Source organism: Nothoprocta perdicaria, unplaced genomic scaffold (assembly GCF_003342845.1).
Source record: "Nothoprocta perdicaria isolate Ctin4 unplaced genomic scaffold, notPer1 scaffold_189, whole genome shotgun sequence".
Lineage (NCBI taxonomy): Eukaryota > Metazoa > Chordata > Aves > Tinamiformes > Tinamidae > Nothoprocta > Nothoprocta perdicaria.
Genome location: NW_020455082.1, coordinates 45,608 through 64,470, shown reverse-complemented (window position 1 = coordinate 64,470; position 18,863 = coordinate 45,608). Strand labels below are relative to the sequence as shown.

Genomic DNA, 18,863 nt, shown 5'->3' with positions numbered 1-18,863 from the left:
GCTCGGGGCCGGGGGCCCTAGCGGTGTTTGTGCCGCTCCCCCGGGCCTCCGTGCCCACGGGGCCGGGGCCCTAAGGGCTTCTTTGCAGCCTCCCCTGGCCTTCGCGTGTGCTGCTCCGGCAGGGCCCTCCGGGCGTTTGTGCAGCCTCCACGGGCCTCCGTGTGCCCTAGATCCCTATGGTCTTTCGTGCAGCCTGCGTATGCACTGGAGACAAAAGGCTCTAAGGGCTTTTGTGTGACCTCCCCAGGCCTCCGTGCCCACTGGTGTCGGGGTCTCTCTGGGATTTTGTGTAGCTCCCTGGGTCTCCTGTTGTGTTGGCACATCGGGGCACTCTGGGCTTCTGTGCAGCCTGCGTGTGCAGTGGACGGAGCGGCCTCCAAAGGTGTTCATGCAGAGTCCCCCGGCCCTCGTTCACATTGGGTCCTGGGTGCTGTATGGGCTTTCATGTGTCCTCCCTGGGCCTCCACGCACACATGGCCCCAGGGGCCCTCCAGGCTTTCATGTGGCCTCCCCAAGCCTCCATGTGCACTTGTTTCCGAGGGCTCTCCGGGCAGTTGTGCAGCCTCCCCTAGCCTGTGTACACAGGGCCCTGTGGGCTTTGGTGTGGCCTCCCAGGGCCTCCGTGAGCACTTGCCTTGGAGGGCGCTACAGGTCTTTGTGCATCCTCCCTGGACCTCCAACTGCAATGGAGCTTGGAGCCCCACAGTCTTTCGCGCGGCCTCCCTAGGGCGGCCTCCATCCGCCTTGGCAATGGAAGGCCCGGCCAACCTTTGTGCGGCCCCTCAGGGCCCCTGTGTGCACCGGGCCTCGCGCAGGGGGCAATGGGGCCTTTCCTGCGTCTCCCGGGCTGTGAGGGGCCTTGGGCTCTCCTGGGGCGCCGCGGGGCCTCCGTGCCCAACTATCGACCCCGCTCGGCTGCCCCCACAAGCACGTCGCTCTCCTCCTGCTTTGCTGACTTGTAGAAGGATGCGGAAATCCACCTTACCTGCCCTCCTGCCAGTCCCAGAATTTGCCTGCCAAAACGTCCACTTCAGGGGCTTGACAACAAGTTGGCACGTGAGGGAGATACACGGCAGTAATAAGGGGACGAGCCTGCCCTTTTCCTCCAGCGCTTAACCACTACAATCATCTTTTCTGAAGAGAAAATCTGTTACTCAGGCCTTCACCTGAATGATTAAGATTTCTTTCTCCCTAAACACACAGAATGCAGGGTCAGGCATAATTAGGTTCATCTTAATCATTAACAGCACAACAAAACCAGTGATATGATTTCTAGGAAGTCGTTAGCAAGGGCACACCATACACAATTTTATTTAATCATGGCAACTTACACAATACCTAAAAGTTTTTGTTTTCAAGAAAACCTGTGTACCTGGATATCAGAATTAGCACCTAGCATTTGTAGAGAAAATAAAGACTTCGCAGTATTATTTACCACAAGCACAAGTCAGATCTTAAACAGTCTGGGAGCAGTACTATGTGGATTTACTAAATCTAATATCCCGTCATCAGCTGATTAATTCATTTCTTCACCTCAGTGGTAACCAGGTATTTCCAAAACACTAGGAGTGCATAGTTCATGAGGCTAAATATACTTGACAGAAGGGACAAATCACAGTTTTGGTCTGAAATTATTGCAGTACAAATGTAAATATCAGTGTTTTTAAAGCAGTGGAACATAGTAGAGAGGTAGGTGTTTTCCTCCTGATGTTAAGAACTTAACATTGCTTTAGAGTTGTTTCAGCTAAGTATTTTTAGACGATGTTAGATGTTTAGATGATGTTAGGTATATAAAAAAGACCTGGCACACTAAATTAACTGGAAGAGATTTAAAATGATATATAAAATGTTTCACTGGCATAAAAAAATAGTTCTATTGCAAGAGGTTGCTTTTTGCAGAGTGAGCTATTGCTCTCAGTTTCAAACACACCATATGCTGAGAAAAAGTTTTAGTGACGTAAAGCAGTATTTACCTTGCTGCTCAGTACTTGGCAAGGTAACTTCCTCCGCTAAAGCTCACCGAAGATGAAGAGAGTCACATTTTTATGATATTAAAATACACCTTCCTGTTTGGAGCAATGGCTCATGCTCCCACTAAAAAGCAGCCTTTAATTGTATGAACTTACTAATCTACCAGGATTGTCCCAAAAAAGCCATCACCTAGCCCACCGGTGGACAAAAGAAGCCACTTTTTACCCAACTCTCACACTGTTCCTCTCCCCTCACTTCTTGTTCCGAGCCTGGCTTAACATTCTCTTCAACAGAAGCAATATCAGCACTCACGGTTATCAGGTGGACTGACAAAGCAGAATCAATGCTCATATGAAGAAATAACATATTTTGGGTAATGTTTCCTTTTTATAAGGATTAAATTCAAAGACAATCAACGTGAAATTTTCAAATCATTACAAGCATATCCTCTCTGACTGCAATTCATCATTTATACCACATAGCTTATTGAAACAGTAACAGTGTGCTTGCCTTTATACTGCAAAAGGATTCAGCTGAAAGGTGCTATCATGAACACTTTCCCATATCATTTTCACTAATACACAAGATGTCATGCACAGTTGAAACGTCAGACTTTAAATCTATTTACAATTTTACATATTTTACAATATATATTTCATTTTTACAGCTACAGAATAAATTTCGACTACCATTGGTACCTTTCGAGTTTCTGCCAGAACTCGAAATTTTCTCATGTTAAACTAATTATTAAAAATGTAAGTGCATGCTTAGAAGGAAGCTTTCAGGAAAAAAGATGGCAATGGAACTAGTGTTGCTTAAAAATTACACTGGTTTGTGTAGAAAATTTTAGTTCAGTTCAAAAACTCACAAAAACCTAATAGAAATCTACTTTGACTAAAATAAATACAATTTATTACACTTAACAAAAAAAAAAGGTACCTTTAAAAATGTACTGATTTAAACTCATTTCATTTTTACCCTTGAATTTACTTCCCTTTCCAAGTAGCAGATAGTACTAGGTGAGGGTAAGGATGCCTTTCCAGGTTAACACTGCTATTTATCCTGCATACACTTGAGGCTGCAGCGGTGGGGGCAGCTTGTCATTCTCCACATTCTCAGAGTCAATAGCTGCTAAGGCTTGGCTTTTTGGTTTTATTTCTAATGGGTATTTCTCAACAATATCTTGGACCTCCTTTGTAATTCCATCAGTCCAATCTATCAGGTCTTTCTCAAGCTTTTTGGCTTCACTGACAATTCTTTCTTGTCTCTCGTTCAACTGAGACAGGAGATCTAAGTTTTTATACATTTGCTTAACACCCAGGCACGTATCAGGCGACCAGCTCTCCGATTCTTGCTTCTTCGGAGACGTCTGGCCAGACATGTAACGATCAAAATCCTCTTGGCTCAGATTTAAGGACTGAGCATCCAGCTTTTCAATGAAGGCCACAGCGCAGCACTATGAACAGAACAGAGAGTATCACTACGAGCTATAAATTGGAACTTGCGTGCTACTTTTCTATCTTGCAGTTGAACCACCAATGTATTATTTTATTTATCACCTCAAATCACTTCCTAAAGACCTTCTCGGGCAGCCAGCTGCAGCAGAGTTCACATCTCTCTCTCTCTCCCCGAAGTTCAAAGTGGTCAAAAATTCAGAGCACAAAACAGGAAGATACTATTGCACCTGAACACAGACTACCTGGACTAACTTGGGTTACAAACGTTGGGGTTGCTGCATTTGGGAGATGAGTGACCAAAAAGAACTTTCTGCTCATCCTTCTGCAGGAAGGAATGCAGAGATGCCCATCTCACCTTGAGGATGCTCTTGTCCTATCGAAAGTAATATTACAATTATTCAATTCAGCTACACATTTTTCTAAAAAAAATGCTTTAAGATGAGCTGCAGAGGGGCCAAGTTCATAATTCTTTCCAAGAGACAAGCACGTATTTAAGTGCTTACTACAGAAGCTTTAAAAAGCCTATTTACTTCTATACATTAATGGCCTGCAGTCTCTCATAAACTCCTATGGGCTTAAATGGTGAACTTTGCACGTGTAAACATCTGCCCTGCCCAAGCCCACAGGATTTAGCAATAGCAAGTACAATTTTTCTCCTACAGAATAAACATGTGCTCAAGTCTTAGCAGTCAAGGGCTTCTTTACTGTACCTCATACTACAAAGAAGGCAAAGCAGAGGTTCTGGTTGGAAAAGCAGAGGTGGAAGACAGAAAACACATAAAGGAGGAGAGCTTGCTGCACCCTAAGTGACCTGGGACACTCTTTCACGAGCAGCTTTTATTTTCCTTCTACAATTTTATGATGTATTTTCCTTTACCAAGAGTTCCTCCCCATTCAAAAAGAAGGCGATCTTGTATAATCAAGATTAATCAATACTATCCCCACACTTACCAGATTAGTAAAATAGTAGCCATCTTCTCCTGTCATTAACCTGCTTGGATTACAGAAGCGTGTTATATACTGGATGTTGGACTGCAGGCGGGGTGGGTTTCCCTTCAAAACAATGTATATGAGTGTTGGAAGGAAATCATCAGCAGAAGCAGGTTCATTTTTTGTGATTTTAATAGCATTAAATATGTGCTTGCTGCACTTGGTGATGCATGCTAATTTCTCACGAGGGACACGCTTTGAATCCATTTCAATAATATCTGCAAGATAAAAAGGTCCTCAGATAATTAAAATCACACTAATCATGCACTTAAACGAGTAGGACATTTACTCCACAATGCTGAAGTTGCACTAGTTCTCCACAGTACTCAATATTCCATGAAAACACCCATTTATCCAACCTTCTGTTGGTACAGTCCAAACATCTTAAATAGATGATGTCAGTCTGAACACTCCTGTTGTAAGAAAACCATTCCTGTTTCATAGATTAACTAGCCCAACAATGCACAGGCTACTGCAAATCCAGAAACCTGGACTCCTTTTCTCATTACAGCAGAAAACAGTCTCAATTAGCAAGAGTTTTGAAATTTAAGGATGTAAACTTCTAACAACAACCAAACAAAAATTCCTAAAACAGAATGACAAAAAAAAAAAAAATCCTTCTCAGTTCACAAACCTGTAATTGCTTTTACAACCATATCTGAGACTTCTGGAATTTCTTCATTGACAGGAACACACAACATCTGTGGAGTGACCCAGTGCAAAGCCCTAAGATGAGAGATAGGGAAGAAAAAAAGAGAAAAAAGAAGTTAAATGTTCAGTGCCAGTAACATTCAGGTGTTTGAAACCAGTTGCTTCTTGAATTAAAAAAATGCATGAAGGCTACTGTATTTAAACAAAGCCCTAATCCAGTTATGAATCCACTTGTTCCACTGAGTTATTCCATTCCTTTTTTAAAAAAATCTTTTTTAACATAATTTAGCAAAAGCACACCAATATTTTTTCTATTATAGTAGCTTTCATTATTCTGAATTACACTGAAAGCACCGTGGCCCACTCAGCTCACTTTGGTGTAAACGCTCACCTGATTCTCTTTTGGACAGCAAGATCCTTCTTCTCATCATCGGTTGTTTCAGGACAAAAGACATATTTATACTGGCGAGTCATGATGTACCTTTCAATCTGATCCATTGCCTTCTCAACCTTTTCTGGGGGCACTGAAAGGTACAAACACCACAACGCAATAGAGTAGCTCCACATGCACAGTATAGTGTATCCAATATAGCAAACAAAGATTGCATATTGAAGATTCCATACTCTGAGTTGTAGTAACAAGTCAGTAGCTCTAATTGTGACACTGAAAGTTGTTAACAGCCTTTCTTAAGAGGTGGTTAGGAAGCACTTTGTTTTGGCTTGAAGATGCATGTGGCTTTAGCCTCAAAATGTCACTTTTCAGCAGGAAGATAGGAAGGGCAAGAACACAATACCTTTCCAACGGGTCTGCAATTTCTCTGCTACGTTTTGGTAGAAGTCTTGGGCACATTCAGATTGTTCCTCAATACTTAAATCCTGCAACAGAAAATTGACAAAGTTTGCACGTACAGAAGAAGTGATAATGATGCCTCTAATGTTCCTTTATGGAAAGTGGAAAGTGTCCAGCTGCAGTAATAGTCTGAGAATAAAAAAAAAAAAAAAAAAAAAAAATCCTCAGAAATGTTTACATGGGCTAAATTATATTCAGAATATGAGAAATCAAGACATACTAGTTCTTTAATATACTAGCTCCAATGACAATGCTACTGTGAAATATATTCACAATGTTATTTGTGAAATAACACTGCCTTTTAGGCATTAACCAATTGACCTGCTGAAGAACACAGAGGCTCACAGAGTTTATACTAATACAGAGTTCATACTAATACAGAGTTAATACTAATTTTGCTGAATTTCCATTGGCCAAAAACAAGCCAGTCTCTCAACATAAAGTCTCTGATGGCAGTGCTGCATTTTGGACTTGGTTAATTTGCAGTAGTATATTAAGTTTTGAGAAGGACTTCTCTCTGATTAAGGTAGACAAAAACACTTGTAGTGTTTATAACAACCCAGCTCCACAATCACCACAAATTTGATGTTCAAAGTGAATTGATTCTAAAAAGGTACTTCCAGATGCTTTCAAAGCACATACGGTTCTATGAGAACATCTTTTAATTTCCAGTTAAAATTGAGGATCCCATTTGAATAATTACAAGCTAAATAGGAAAGGCAGGAAACAGGAGAGGATCCGAGTACCGAATCCTGTCGGATCCCTGCAGGTGGCACTACAGGCACGTTAATATTTCAAGCAGGACAATATAGTTTTTATGGAGAATGAAGAAGCATCATTTTTTGGAGGAGGAGGAAGGCGGGGGGGACACACTTACCCTTTTATGATTCATTGTGTCCAAAAATAATTTACACTGTTTATAGATATCCTGTCCGGGTTTTTGATATGTCTTGAGAAATTCTATGAATTCCTTGGATACTCGGTCTGTCTCAATGCTGGCCTGCCTGTTTATAGAAGGGCTGGGAGTCTTCGTTTCCTGGAGCTCTGCTGGGAAAAATTTGACACAGTAGATTAACTTTTGTCCTCAATGTGTGAATTCAGAAAGTGTTTCATGTGAATTTCAGAGTTTTTTCCAGCTTCACAGACGAATAAGCGTTCTATTTATCCAAAGAAAGGGCTTAATGTGAAATGCTGAATATTATTAAATATAACTGGAGGAAACGGAATATTCCAGAGTGAAACATTTATAGCCAGACACCCATTTACACTAATGGCCTTTTGATGGTAGCAAATCACCATAACGTGGGGTTGCTTTCAAGTTTCTTGCATTTTCACTCGCATGTAAGATCCCTGCCTAGGAGATCAAGGCTTCGAGGGGCGATTCCAGCGCTGCTTCAGCTAACGGAGTGGTCCCGCTCCCACCCTCCCTCCCCTTTACATTCCTGCTCCTTCAGCTGCACCAACACGAGGGATCATTCAACTGCTGATGAACCAGCTCAGGGAGAAGCAGCTCGGGCCAGTCCTAGGCAGGAGCAAGTCTTTCTCACAGGGTTATTTTTCAGCAGGAGCAGCTCCCTGGGCTGGTTTATGGCCAGATCACGGGAACGCCGGGAGCAGCCTGGGAATGGGAGCCCAAGGCTGGTGCTCACAGAGCAGCCCCGGTTTGGAATCACACGCAGTGTAAACGAGAGCTCGGCCTCTCGTGTTTGCAGAGCAGAAGCATCATCTGTTCAAGGAAGAATCCACCTGGCACTTGAGAGCAAGGCAGGGACACAGGCTGCACACATGGATGGATGTTCATGGAGCTCAAACCATGGGGATTCCACACAAGCACATTTGGTTTTCGGGAATGGCAATCGCCGCAAGCCCAGTGTACAGGTCTGCAATCTTTGCTATCCAAGTTTAGCTCACCCACCTTTAAGCTTGCCAGCCAACACTGCTCAAAAGGAGGGATTGAACAGAGATGAGGTACATGAGCATGATGAAAAGTAAGCAGCAAAGAGACAGAAGACACAAAAATATTCATAATCAAAAAGATACAAGTGTATCTTCCAATACGAAGACACTAACACACAGCACAAAACTTGCTTTAGCAAACATACATGCAGAGCTACAAACTAAAAAATTATACATTTCAATGGGATTAGTATCATTAAGCTTGTATGCCTAATTTGGATTTGAGGAGGGTTTTATCTGCACAACATGCACTGATTACTGAGGCCTACAGAAACACAGGCAGTTCCAGCAACAAAATACTTTCGGTTGCATCATGTGTCCCAAAACAACCAAGTCAGTTGTCACCTACAAAAAAGTGATTATGGAAAAGGAAATCCTGTTGAACAAGTGAGAGAGGATCTAGCAGAAGAGAAAAGCCAAAACAAGCAGCAGGGGAAGCCAGGATCAGCTTTTGCTGTGAGGGAACATTTTCTTTATATTAAAATCTATCTTGAGGCTTTGTATGGAGGTTCTAGATGTCACAGGGGAATGTTAGCACTCCAGTGATTGTACTCTGGTTGTGCCAGGACAGCAGACTTTAGTTAACGTAAAGAACATGAAAACAGCGTTGTCATTAGCTCTATTGCACACAGCCATTCACCTGTATATAAATAATTGGCAGAATAAAGACACTCTACATCTTGTATTTTCTTTAGTTGGCAGAACTTGTCAAAACGCCGGGGAAGCAAAGGTAAGATCCTAAGCCTGTTCACATCACGGGTTCTGGTACCTTTTTGGTTTAAGTTAAACCGCAATGGCCCTTTTCTCTCAATATAAAATTGTCTTCTTGACTAAGATATTAAAAGATCTTTAGATATTTGGTAGTAGTGTTGGTCAAGTGTTCTTGAAGTTCAAACTATGAAAGTGAAATAGTTTCAACGTAGAATGAGATTTCTAACGGCCACCTGGAAACTGCGTATTCCTTCAGGTGACAAACTAAGGCAGAGCTCAAGGCATCATCCATTTTATTCCTGTACTCCCCACACTAAGAAGTACAGAATTAGTTTAGAGGTTCAAGTTCAGTCAGAGTGCTGGATTTGCTTTTCTGTCACACTCATATATGACAGCGTAGGTTATTACTGGCACAAGCCTAGTTTTGCAAAGCCCAACTAAGTAAGCTTACTAAAAGCAGGCAGCCGGCTTGCTCGAGCTGTGCTGCATTACCTTCAGAAGGGGAAGCCACTTCCCAGGAGGGAGTAAAAATTTCCTTCAAGTCCCTGAGAATGTTATCAGCATTTCGCTCCCTCCCAAGCTGTCCTTGCTTTATGGTTTTCTCTTGAGCTGCTGAAATAAATGCAAAAGCAAGCGAGACACCAAAAGTAGGAGCACGTGAGACAGTGAACAGCACAAAACAAAACAAAACATGGAAGGGGAGAAGAATGAATGGAAAAAAAAATACTAATACATCACAAAACGCCTCCTTAGCCAGCTGGTGCTCCTGAACCATGGCAACTGCTAAGGTAAAATCCACGTATATTTACAATTTCCCAAAGAAATGAGTGGTCCATAAGGTTAAGGACATTGATTTTGCTTTTGCCTCTGCAATTCCTCCTCGAGAGTCAAGCATCTGATCACTCGTGCCCAAGTCAAAGCAAGCAACCTATGGAAGCTACTGCCATGCAAAGGCATCAGTGCCATTAATCACACTTTCCATGCACACACGCTCTAGAATAAAACTGTTCAGCCAACAAACTTTACATTCAACCCACATGCTGCTTTCTACCTGACGGTAACACTGCAGTTTCCTTACACATTTATTGTCATTCTTAGGTACCCTGCTTAGACATTCCAATTTTCTTACTAAAGTTGCTTGACATGTTATACTGCGGTAGCACCACCACTCTACTTAAAAATTAGTCACCAAAAAGTTCACATTTCTGTGTGTTTTCAGTAGCATCCTCTCTCTGAAAGCTTCACTATGTAAGTAACAAACCACAAATTCTGCAGATAAAAAAAACCCCTATATCTAGGAATCTCTCTCTAAAATACTTTATATGGGAAGAGGAGGTGATTTCTGTAGCTGTATGGCAAGACATATTCAAAATTCTGAAAATCTTCCTCCTAAATAAGCCAAAATGAAATCACACACACACAAACATTGCTTTTTGCTCCTGTAACCTAAGTTTTTTTTCAATTCTGTTTCACCCTCCCAGCTGCAGAGAACGGGAAGCAGTGTTTGTGAAGGAGAATTATTTCTAGACTGTTCTCGTCAGTTATATAAATTCAAGACACAACCATAAAACTGACAGAATTATTTATGAATTATGTGTCGAATTCAGAACCCACTAAAAATTCCGCAGGCAGTCATGTTTTAGACATGCACAGGAAAAATGACTGCTAAAACACTTTTTAAAGATCAAATTCAAAGCAATTTTCATAGTTTTTAAGCAGTGACATATGTAGGTCTGGGGCAATGCAAGCAGTGCTATAAGCCCACCCAGTATTGTCAAAAAAATACTTCTAACTGAACGTGTTGTACAGAACCATTAAAAAACAAAGGAAAAGTTACCCTTTTTAGCTCCTGCTCTGGAAGAGGCAGTGAAGAACTTCTTCACAGTAGTCACCTTTCGAGTCTTTTCATTGGTTTTCTTTTCTTCAAATTTGGAAAAGGTCAGTGACTGCGCCCCTTGGGTACTCTGGCTGCTGGCATATGCTTCTTCCTCCTCACGTTGGAGCCTGTATTAGAAAGATGTAGGTCTAATTTAAGTGGTTAAAACCAGCACCAATAAGCTAGTTTCCTCGGCAATAAATCCCTCTCGGGCATGTCAAATCTCTATGCCCACCTTCACCTTCAGCTGCTTATCACACATCTCACCTCCCTTCTTCCCCCATTGCTACAGTGAAAGTGAGGCAAGGCTTAAGGTGGCCAGAGAGAATCAGGCGGAAATGTCACGAGGAAGCAGACTGAAATGTCATCATTGTCACCTTCCTCTCATGTCGTGACCTTAGATCTTATCTTCACAAAGTTGGAGGGGAGGGAGAAGATCACTGGGAGTGGAGGAAGAGAAAGAACAGGAATATTTCCATCGGTGCACGCTGTCACTCTGCACTCCTGCTCCCATCCAGGGTTTCACTGCATATATCATCAGAAACACTTGGGCTTTTGAGATGTCTTTGTCACCCAACACACAATCTCTTTCTACCCAGAAATGTTTTTGCAACCTTCAAACTTCTTCTCTGCAGGAGAAAAACACACTAACCCTTCAAAGGCTACTTTTCTTCTTAAGCAAGAGAATTAAAATGGGTTGGATTATATTTCTTCCCAAGAGGGTTAAGAGTCAAGTAACTTTCTTCAAACACTCATCCAGCCAGGATGGACTAAGGAAGAGGAGACTAATTAGGTAACAAATAACTTAGGGCTTAGAAACAATCACCAGTCTGGACTCCAGTTCAAAAAGCTTCCACAGATGGGACCTTCTAGAAGCAGGCGAGGGTAGACACTGCCCTTAGGTCTTTTTTCTCAAATGCTCTTGGTTAACTTATCACTGAGTAACTCAAGTTCGACGAAAAGGCCCCAGGTTCAAGAGCAGATAATGCTTCCCAGGCACTGGTGTTTTTTCCTAGATAAAGTTCTGGACAACTGATATATTAAGGCGAGGGTGTGCAGAGGCTCTGTGCCAACATGACCCCGAAGTCTGAGGCAGCTCCACTCAACTGCCAGGCAACCAGCACACACGGTCATGAAGTCAACGTGGCTCCACGCTCGCCCACCTCAAAAGTTCGTATAGTCTTAATTAACACAGCTCGCTTTCAGGAGGCTGTCAGGTAATTTACTTCTGCAAGTGACAAGAAGGGGCACCATATTCAAAGGATATTCCGTGCTTTCCTAGGCAAGCGATAATGCTTTTATTTTCCACCCAAATCCAAAAGAAAAGCAGCTCATTTCCTCACTCATAGATACCCTTTAACCTCAATTTTCCAGGTCAATCCTTGGGCACACAAAAAAAACTAGCCTGTTTTGCAATAAAAGTTTGCTTAAAAAAATAAAATGCTGAAAAGATTTGGTTCCTCTGGGCTTTCCTTGCAGTTGACCTGATCACAAACAAGATAAAAACATTTTTTCAAGGAGTAGCTGAAATGTTAACCCGTTTTGCTGGCTACATTCAAGGCAGTAACCACCGTCTCCAGAGGCAGGGTTGTTTTAATCAAAACTGTCATTCTCACCCTTCCAACTGCTAGTTAAAATCGCAGATTTCAGTACACAATTTAGGTCAAAGTATTCGTTTGGGGGGGATGTTGGAGCATTTTTCTTGTTTACACCTGTAACTTCACAGCCTTTCTTTAGAAAACCCCTTAAATCAGAACGCCACAAATATTCAGCTTTGCATTGAAATGAAGACTTTAACTCCTGCTGCAAAGGTCACATTTGAGAATTTACGAGGAAACTGAGCTAGGCCAAGTACATCTTAAAACGAGGAGAAAAGAAGAGTGTTTAGGGAAGTCACCCTATTGCAAGGGATGAGGGAATAAAGAGGCCTCTTTACCGCTCCGCCAGCTCCCAGTCCTCTTGGATCTGCTTCTGCCTGGCCTTGTGATATTCCTCTCTCCAGCACTTGGAGCAAAACCCCTGCCAGGCAGGATTGCCATAGTAACCACAGCCCTTCTTGCACAACAGCTCCGACTGATCCACATGGATTCCTCGGCGTTCAGACTTCAAGCTCATTTTCTACCTGTTTGAAAGGAAAAAAAAAGGAGAAAAGGGTTAAAAGACAAACTCGATGCTCGGTTGCTTGCGAGGCTTCCTTCTGCTGGCTTGTCTTTTTGACACAATCCGCCTGCTTTGATTATTGGCTGCTTCTATAGTAACAAAATAAAATCCAGAGGAGGAAGGGCTCCGTTGCATAAGCAAACGGCACCCAAAGGCACAGGCAGTGTTCCCATACGTTTGCAGAGCTCTGACCTGCAGGCAGACACAGGCAGCTGCTATAGTGAGAGGCAACCAAAGTGCTCCCCAAGCCCGGACTGTCCCCAAGCAGTCTCCTCTTCCAGCAATCCCAGCGTTGTTTCCCTCTCTTTTCTGTTTTTCCACTTGGCAGTGGCCATCCCACATGCCAGCTCCTTCCAAGGGCATTTCAGCTGCTTCTTTCCAATCCTAAACGCTGGGTTCATTTTAGGATAAAAGCAGCACAACGTCCTTGGCCACAGCAAGTTTAAGACCTTCATACTAAAACACTGGCATTGGGATCACAAAACTGGCGTGCCTGACACAAACCTGGAAGACGGGCCTTGGCTGCCAAGTCTGAGCCCTTTTCCCTCATGGGAATCACAAAGGGAAAGCTCTGCATAAGCTGCATGACCCCAAGCAGTTCACAGACCTGCTCTTGCATTTGTCACCAAAGGTTTCCCTAGGATCTCTCTCCTCTAACAGGAAAAAATGGAAGATTTTTGAACCCAAACTATTAAAGATGAGGACCCACTGCTTCCTCTTAGGTCAGTAACGAGTTTCAAAAAATAATCTAAAAAGAGTTTCACTATAGAGACCTGTATTTAAGGGAGTGAGTCTCTTAATAACTTAATTTGTAAAGACTCAAGTTTCTAATTCGTACAACCAAGAGCAGCTGAATACATCACCCTTCCTCCTTCCCACAGGAGCATCACAGAGCCTGGCAGTCCTTAATGCACTTCTGCTCCTGCAGGCCAAAGAAAAGCAAGCCAGACAACACATTTGCTACAGACTTGTATTACAGGTGCCCGTACAAAGCAATTAAAGCCATTAAAAAATCACCCACTATGATGGAAGAAGTTACAAGAGCTCTGTAGCTGGAGCCTGCAGACCCGTTTCACCAGCTCGGGTTCTGCACCCAGCAGCAGCTGAGGACACGGGGGATCTTGCAGAAACCAGAGCAGGATGAAACCCATCGACTTGCTTAAATCCTGCATCAGCATCTTGCCTTCTGAAATCTTAGCAGCCTATTGCACTCGCTCTGCCAGTTGTGCTCTTGCACTTCCACTGCCTTGGTGCACAGGGCACAAACCTCTACGGACCTTTACTCATATTTTAGCAACACAATTATTTTTGTCATTCTGGTAATCCTGTGTGTACATTAGAACTAATCCTAGGGTTCAAGGGGACGCTGTGAAAAGCTGTGGACCCAAGTTATGGAGAAAGCAAGCGGTTTCCTTTGCTGCCCTTCCCGGGTTTTAGCTTGCACTTGCATCACTTCCACATTCAGGGACGAGAAAGGTCACTCCGAATCAATATGAAGAAATCACATGAGCACTAAGAGTAGAGTGAGGAGTTTATTTTTCACTTAAAGACACACCACCATTACAAAAGAAAAGTTCCAAGTTCCAAAGTTCTAAAAGGAAACGAATAGAAAATTATCATATTATGGACTGGAAAAGCCAAGGGAGAAGTAGCTTTTTCTTTTTGTGTGTTCTCCTCTGCCCTGAGATGCAATGGTCGCCACTGAAGGTAAGTGCTCAATAAAGCCCCTGTAATTTGGAAACAAGGATGTGCAGGTTCAGCTGCTGGCCTGGGTCAGGAGTTTCCCAAGGAGTTTCCCAAGTTTCCCTTGGGAAGCAGGAAGGCGACATCTAAACGAGCAAGGACACTCGATCAGAGCTTGGCCCGGCCAGGTTTGCCCTTCCCAGGGCACAACCCGCAGCATAAGATCCCACAGGCTTCGGGACAGCACCAGGACAGGCCCCAGGCCCCAGCAGCAGCAGTTCGATCCCGCTCCGGGTGCCCACATTCCCACATGGACCAAACCAAGGACCCCAAAGGTCCTTGCATGGGGCCCAAGGACAGCCACGGACATCCTGGCTGCCCATTGACAGAGCCAGGGAAGCCAATAAGACTAAAGATGCAGTCTTCCTAATCAGCGCTATTTCATAATTAGAGCCGCAGCATAAGAGAGCTCAGAACTTTGCAGACACTTGAAGATTACATGTGACGTTTTGATTTCTAGGTTAGTTACATAACAACCAAAACCAGCTTTCAAGTTCCCCCCAAAGCTTGCGCTCCTCTCATTTTAATTCCATACATCCTTAGGCCACTTTTGTTAATATTCCCCAACAGGCACTGAAGGGGCAGTAAATACTCCCCTATACAATCATACCTTTTACATCACTGGCAACAGCAAAAGACTGAGTATATGGGCAGATTTTCACACCAAACAGATTACAAAATAGCTGCAAAACTTTGTGGTAAACCCATTAAAATTGCTCCTAGAGCCACAGTGAAGAGCAAGTGCCCTCCTAGTTTTTATGTAACATGAAAGAGGGGCACCTTGCATCAAAACAGGATCTGCCACGGGACTGATTTAATGTACACACAGACAGGGCTGCTTACACAATGCATTCTTTCCAACGCTAAACTGAAGGCAAGTTTCATAACACATTAGTGTTTAGCAAGACTCCAGGTACAGCTTTGGCTTCGGGGAGAGCTCAGTTTGTGAAACAAGTTTCAGAAGCGGTTCAGACACCACCGCCTTGTCCTGCTTGTTCTTTTTAGCTCGGAGTAATCACAATCTCTTTACTTCCTTGGGAAAGAACAAGCAAACAGACATCTTCATTGTCAGAACGGATTGCACCGCGGCCACAAAGATGAAATACTCATTTATGCACAAATTACTGGAGTGTTGGATTGCCTGGGTCATGTGCACATGGAAGAGCGAGCTGGAAAACCCCCACACCACCCCTTACCAACCTATAGCTAACCTACAGGCTTGTAACTGTTAATCAGTTTATAATCGCTGTAGCCTACAAAAAGCAGTTTCTGCAGAGTCCTGCATGGTAACAGTGGAAATGAAAGCAGTGGCTTCATAAGACTGCTCTGAAAGGAAGTTTCGACACTGGTACCAAAGTTGATCAACCCATGTGAAGTCTCCCTATTTTTAGATTTAAGAGCAAAACAGGCAGGCTAGCTTGAAAATATAAAATTACCTTTCACTTCTGGGTAGCATGTTTCATCCTTCTACCTTTCTGACTTGAAAAAAAACCTGTCTTGTGACTTTGGAGACCCTCCTGCTCTGTTTTGACCACCATTTTACTTTATGCTGCTTCTTTAAATCAAATTTTGAGCACGACTTGCAGCAATGCTTGCCACCAGCTTTTCCCTGGCCCAAAGGGAACATGGTTTAACTCTTGAAGTTTAAATTTTCCTAACACTTAATGAACAATCTGTATGAATTCCTCCTGTAAGAAAACATCAAAGGGCTCCCAAAGGGCATTTTCGGAGCGTGTGACACGGTACCAAGCGTCCTTGTTGTCTGCCCCGACGGCGATCCCCAGGCATGGGATTTTAGAGCAAGAAAAACCGGGGAAGTTTCCATGTGCATTCCTGAAAACAGCAATTCCTGCTTTGTGCTTTATACATTGCTGGATAGCACATCCAATCCCACATCTGCTCTAGAGACCAGGGCCCACCTGAAGCTATTCTGCAGCAGACACATAGCTTTAGTTAATGAAAATAAGTTTACAAGGCAGAGAGTGTCCACTATGAAGCATACCAAATCCGAGGAGGGGCAGGGGAAAGAGAGGATGAGGGGGTTAGGTTTAATTATAACTTTTTCCTACAGAAAGATGTCCCTAAATAACACGTCTAGTCACCAATGTCTATTACAGCATCCCAAGTGACAGCCTCTGCAAAGAGATGAATAGTGTTATTTTAAAAGCAAGGGAAAGCATCTCTTTGCATAAGCAGTGGAAAACATCATCACCAGCATCTGAAGCAGGAGAGAATCTGTCAAGCAAATCCCAGCCTCAAATATCGACTTGTGAATTACCTGGACAGCCCATCTGCAGCTTCCCATCAGCTAAGTGCTGCTTCCGAAGAGCAACCACTGTCCGGAGCGTCTCCACACTACAGAGGTGTCGGAAGAGCCCTGATTCACACGCAGTCCTGGGCATTCGGGCACGTAACTAACACAGCGCTAATTAAACAAGCAGTAATTTCCTCCAAAGGAAAGGGTGGGGCGACACAGCCTGGGAGACTCATGAGCAGAAAACACGAGCACCATGAAACGCGTAAGAATTAGTAAAGACTGACCCAGAAATACAGCCATGTTGGTGGCATAGATTGCACGAGCCTGAACTATTTTCATGTGCCTCTTCCTCCCAATTAAGGAGTTTCACCTAGACCAACTGCTTCCTCATATACACAGGGCAGTTTGTTGGCTAATGTTCCTGAGAAAAAATAAGGTTTTAACCATGGTGACAGACACAGTTGGTTTAGTCACCTGAAGACACCCATACAGCTTTTGTACTGCAAGCGACCAAAGAAATTACAGCCACTGTTTAAACACGCGGAGCCCAAGGGCCAAGCGACTTTGCAACACCCTTCCCGGAGAGCTTGAGGTCAACTTCAGCTCGAGAGAAAGCTCCAAGGATCTCCCCACTCATGGGGAACTCATGTTTGTCCACATCAAACTGTTAGCTGCTGCCCAGAGCAATGACCGTCCCGTTAGGAGCAGCATGTGCATTAACAGGTATTCAGGAATTAACATCTATATCTCAGCATCTATATGAGACTCTAATTGCACCTTCAAATCTCTGATCCCAAATGAAATATCTTAAAAGAAAAAAAAAAGGCTGCTTTTTAGAGCTTGATCAGAAATTCAGGTTGAAATGAGGTTCTGATTATCTGAAACTTCTAAATTATCTTGAAAAACACCCGCCACTGGGTGCTTTGTACGCAATATACTTTGCCGATGTGCCAAGCCACCACGTGGTTTGCCCACTCGGGTGCAGATTAAATCTAAATTTGCTAGAACCTCAGAAGGCGGCTCCAAGACACCCCGCGTGCTCCGCGCCTGCCTGGGCACTGCCTGGGTCTGAGCAGGATTCACCCGCACCGTGAGAGGGGACATCCCGAGGGCAGCTCGGGTCTCAAGGAGTTCACCAACACGGAGCGAACGTGCAGACTCCGGCGGCAGAGAGCAAACAGTGGCAAAGGAAAGGCTGCTATAGATTAGACAGCATTTAAAGCAAAAATAGATGAACTATCGGAATGGTGGGGCACCTCAGCGATCGTCCACAGCTTATTCTGCTGAACGGGTGCCTGCGGCTTCGTGCTCCTGCGTTTCTGCTGTCGCCCGTGCCCAAGGGCAGCGACTCCGGAGCGAGAGCCCCGCTCCGGGAGGGCCCTCGCCCCGCTTCACCCCAGGGATCGGCGGTCCCTAAACGCCCTCGGGGACGGCACGGGCTCTCGGTACCTCACCGCGGCCGGACCCGGGCGCCGCTGTCGGGGCCGCCACAGACAGACAGCGGCTTCGTAACGGACAGAACGAAGCAGCGCGCGGGAGACACCAGGTCTACCCGGGGGGCCGGCAGGGCCCGGGCGACCCCAGCGAGGGAGGTCCCGGGGTGGCAACCGGGACCCGAGGACCCCCTTCCCTTCCCCTTCCCTTCCCCTTCCCTTCCTTTCCCTCCCCTTTCCCCCCCGACGTCTCTCACCGGCGGCGGCGCCTCCCGCCCCGCGCGGCTCCTCACGGCGCCCGGCGCTCCCTGCCCTCCGCGGCGGCGGAAGGGCGCATGCGTCACTTCCGGGAGGCGGGGCCCGCGAGGGTGCGCTGAGCGCGTCGGGCCTCGGGCGGCGTCGCGGTCGGCTTGGTTGAAATAACGCAGGAAACTGCTCTTTTCTCCCCATTTTTGTGCTTATTTTTATGGTTTTTTAGGTCGCTTGGTGACGCAGCCCCGGTTCTGCAGCGAGGCCAAGGCCGCTCGCTGGCCTGCCAGGCCAGGAGCCTTAAAGAAAACTACCGAATCCGTTAAAAGGCGAAGAAACAACGAGGGCCAAAACTACCGAATCCGTTAAAAGGCGAAGAGGAGAAACAGCGAGGCCCTTCCGCGGGGCTGCCGAGCAGGCCCGAGCCCGCGGCGGCCAATTGCCTGTCGCTGGGCAGAGCCTGACAGGGATTCAGGCTTCCCGCGGGCATGTGCCTTGGAAAGCAGCTGTTACTGTAGGAAGGCAAAGCAAAGGCAATAAAAACGGTATTTTCATTCAT

The 18,863-nt window shown here is 44.7% G+C and overlaps 1 protein-coding gene across 4 annotated transcripts; it reads right to left on the bottom strand.

Moving 5' to 3' along the window:
* Positions 1-1,626: 1,626 nt before the first annotated feature.
* Positions 1,627-18,342, bottom strand: RABGEF1 (RAB guanine nucleotide exchange factor 1). Of its 4 annotated transcripts, XM_026037025.1 has the most exons (10): positions 18,313-18,342; positions 12,399-12,584; positions 10,424-10,590; positions 9,079-9,198; positions 6,797-6,963; positions 5,864-5,945; positions 5,461-5,593; positions 5,053-5,144; positions 4,380-4,636; positions 1,627-3,427 (listed from the first exon to the last, which is right to left on the bottom strand). In XM_026037025.1, the coding sequence occupies exons 2-10, from the start codon at positions 12,575-12,577 to the stop codon at positions 3,029-3,031; spliced, it is 1,596 nt and encodes a 531-aa protein (XP_025892810.1). In that variant the 5' UTR covers positions 12,578-12,584; positions 18,313-18,342; the 3' UTR covers positions 1,627-3,028. The 4 variants fall into 4 exon arrangements, with proteins under 4 accessions (XP_025892810.1, XP_025892807.1, XP_025892809.1 ...); XM_026037022.1 differs by lacking the exon at positions 9,079-9,198 and having other exon boundaries at positions 6,797-6,966; XM_026037024.1 differs by lacking the exon at positions 9,079-9,198.
* Positions 18,343-18,863: the final 521 nt, after the last annotated feature.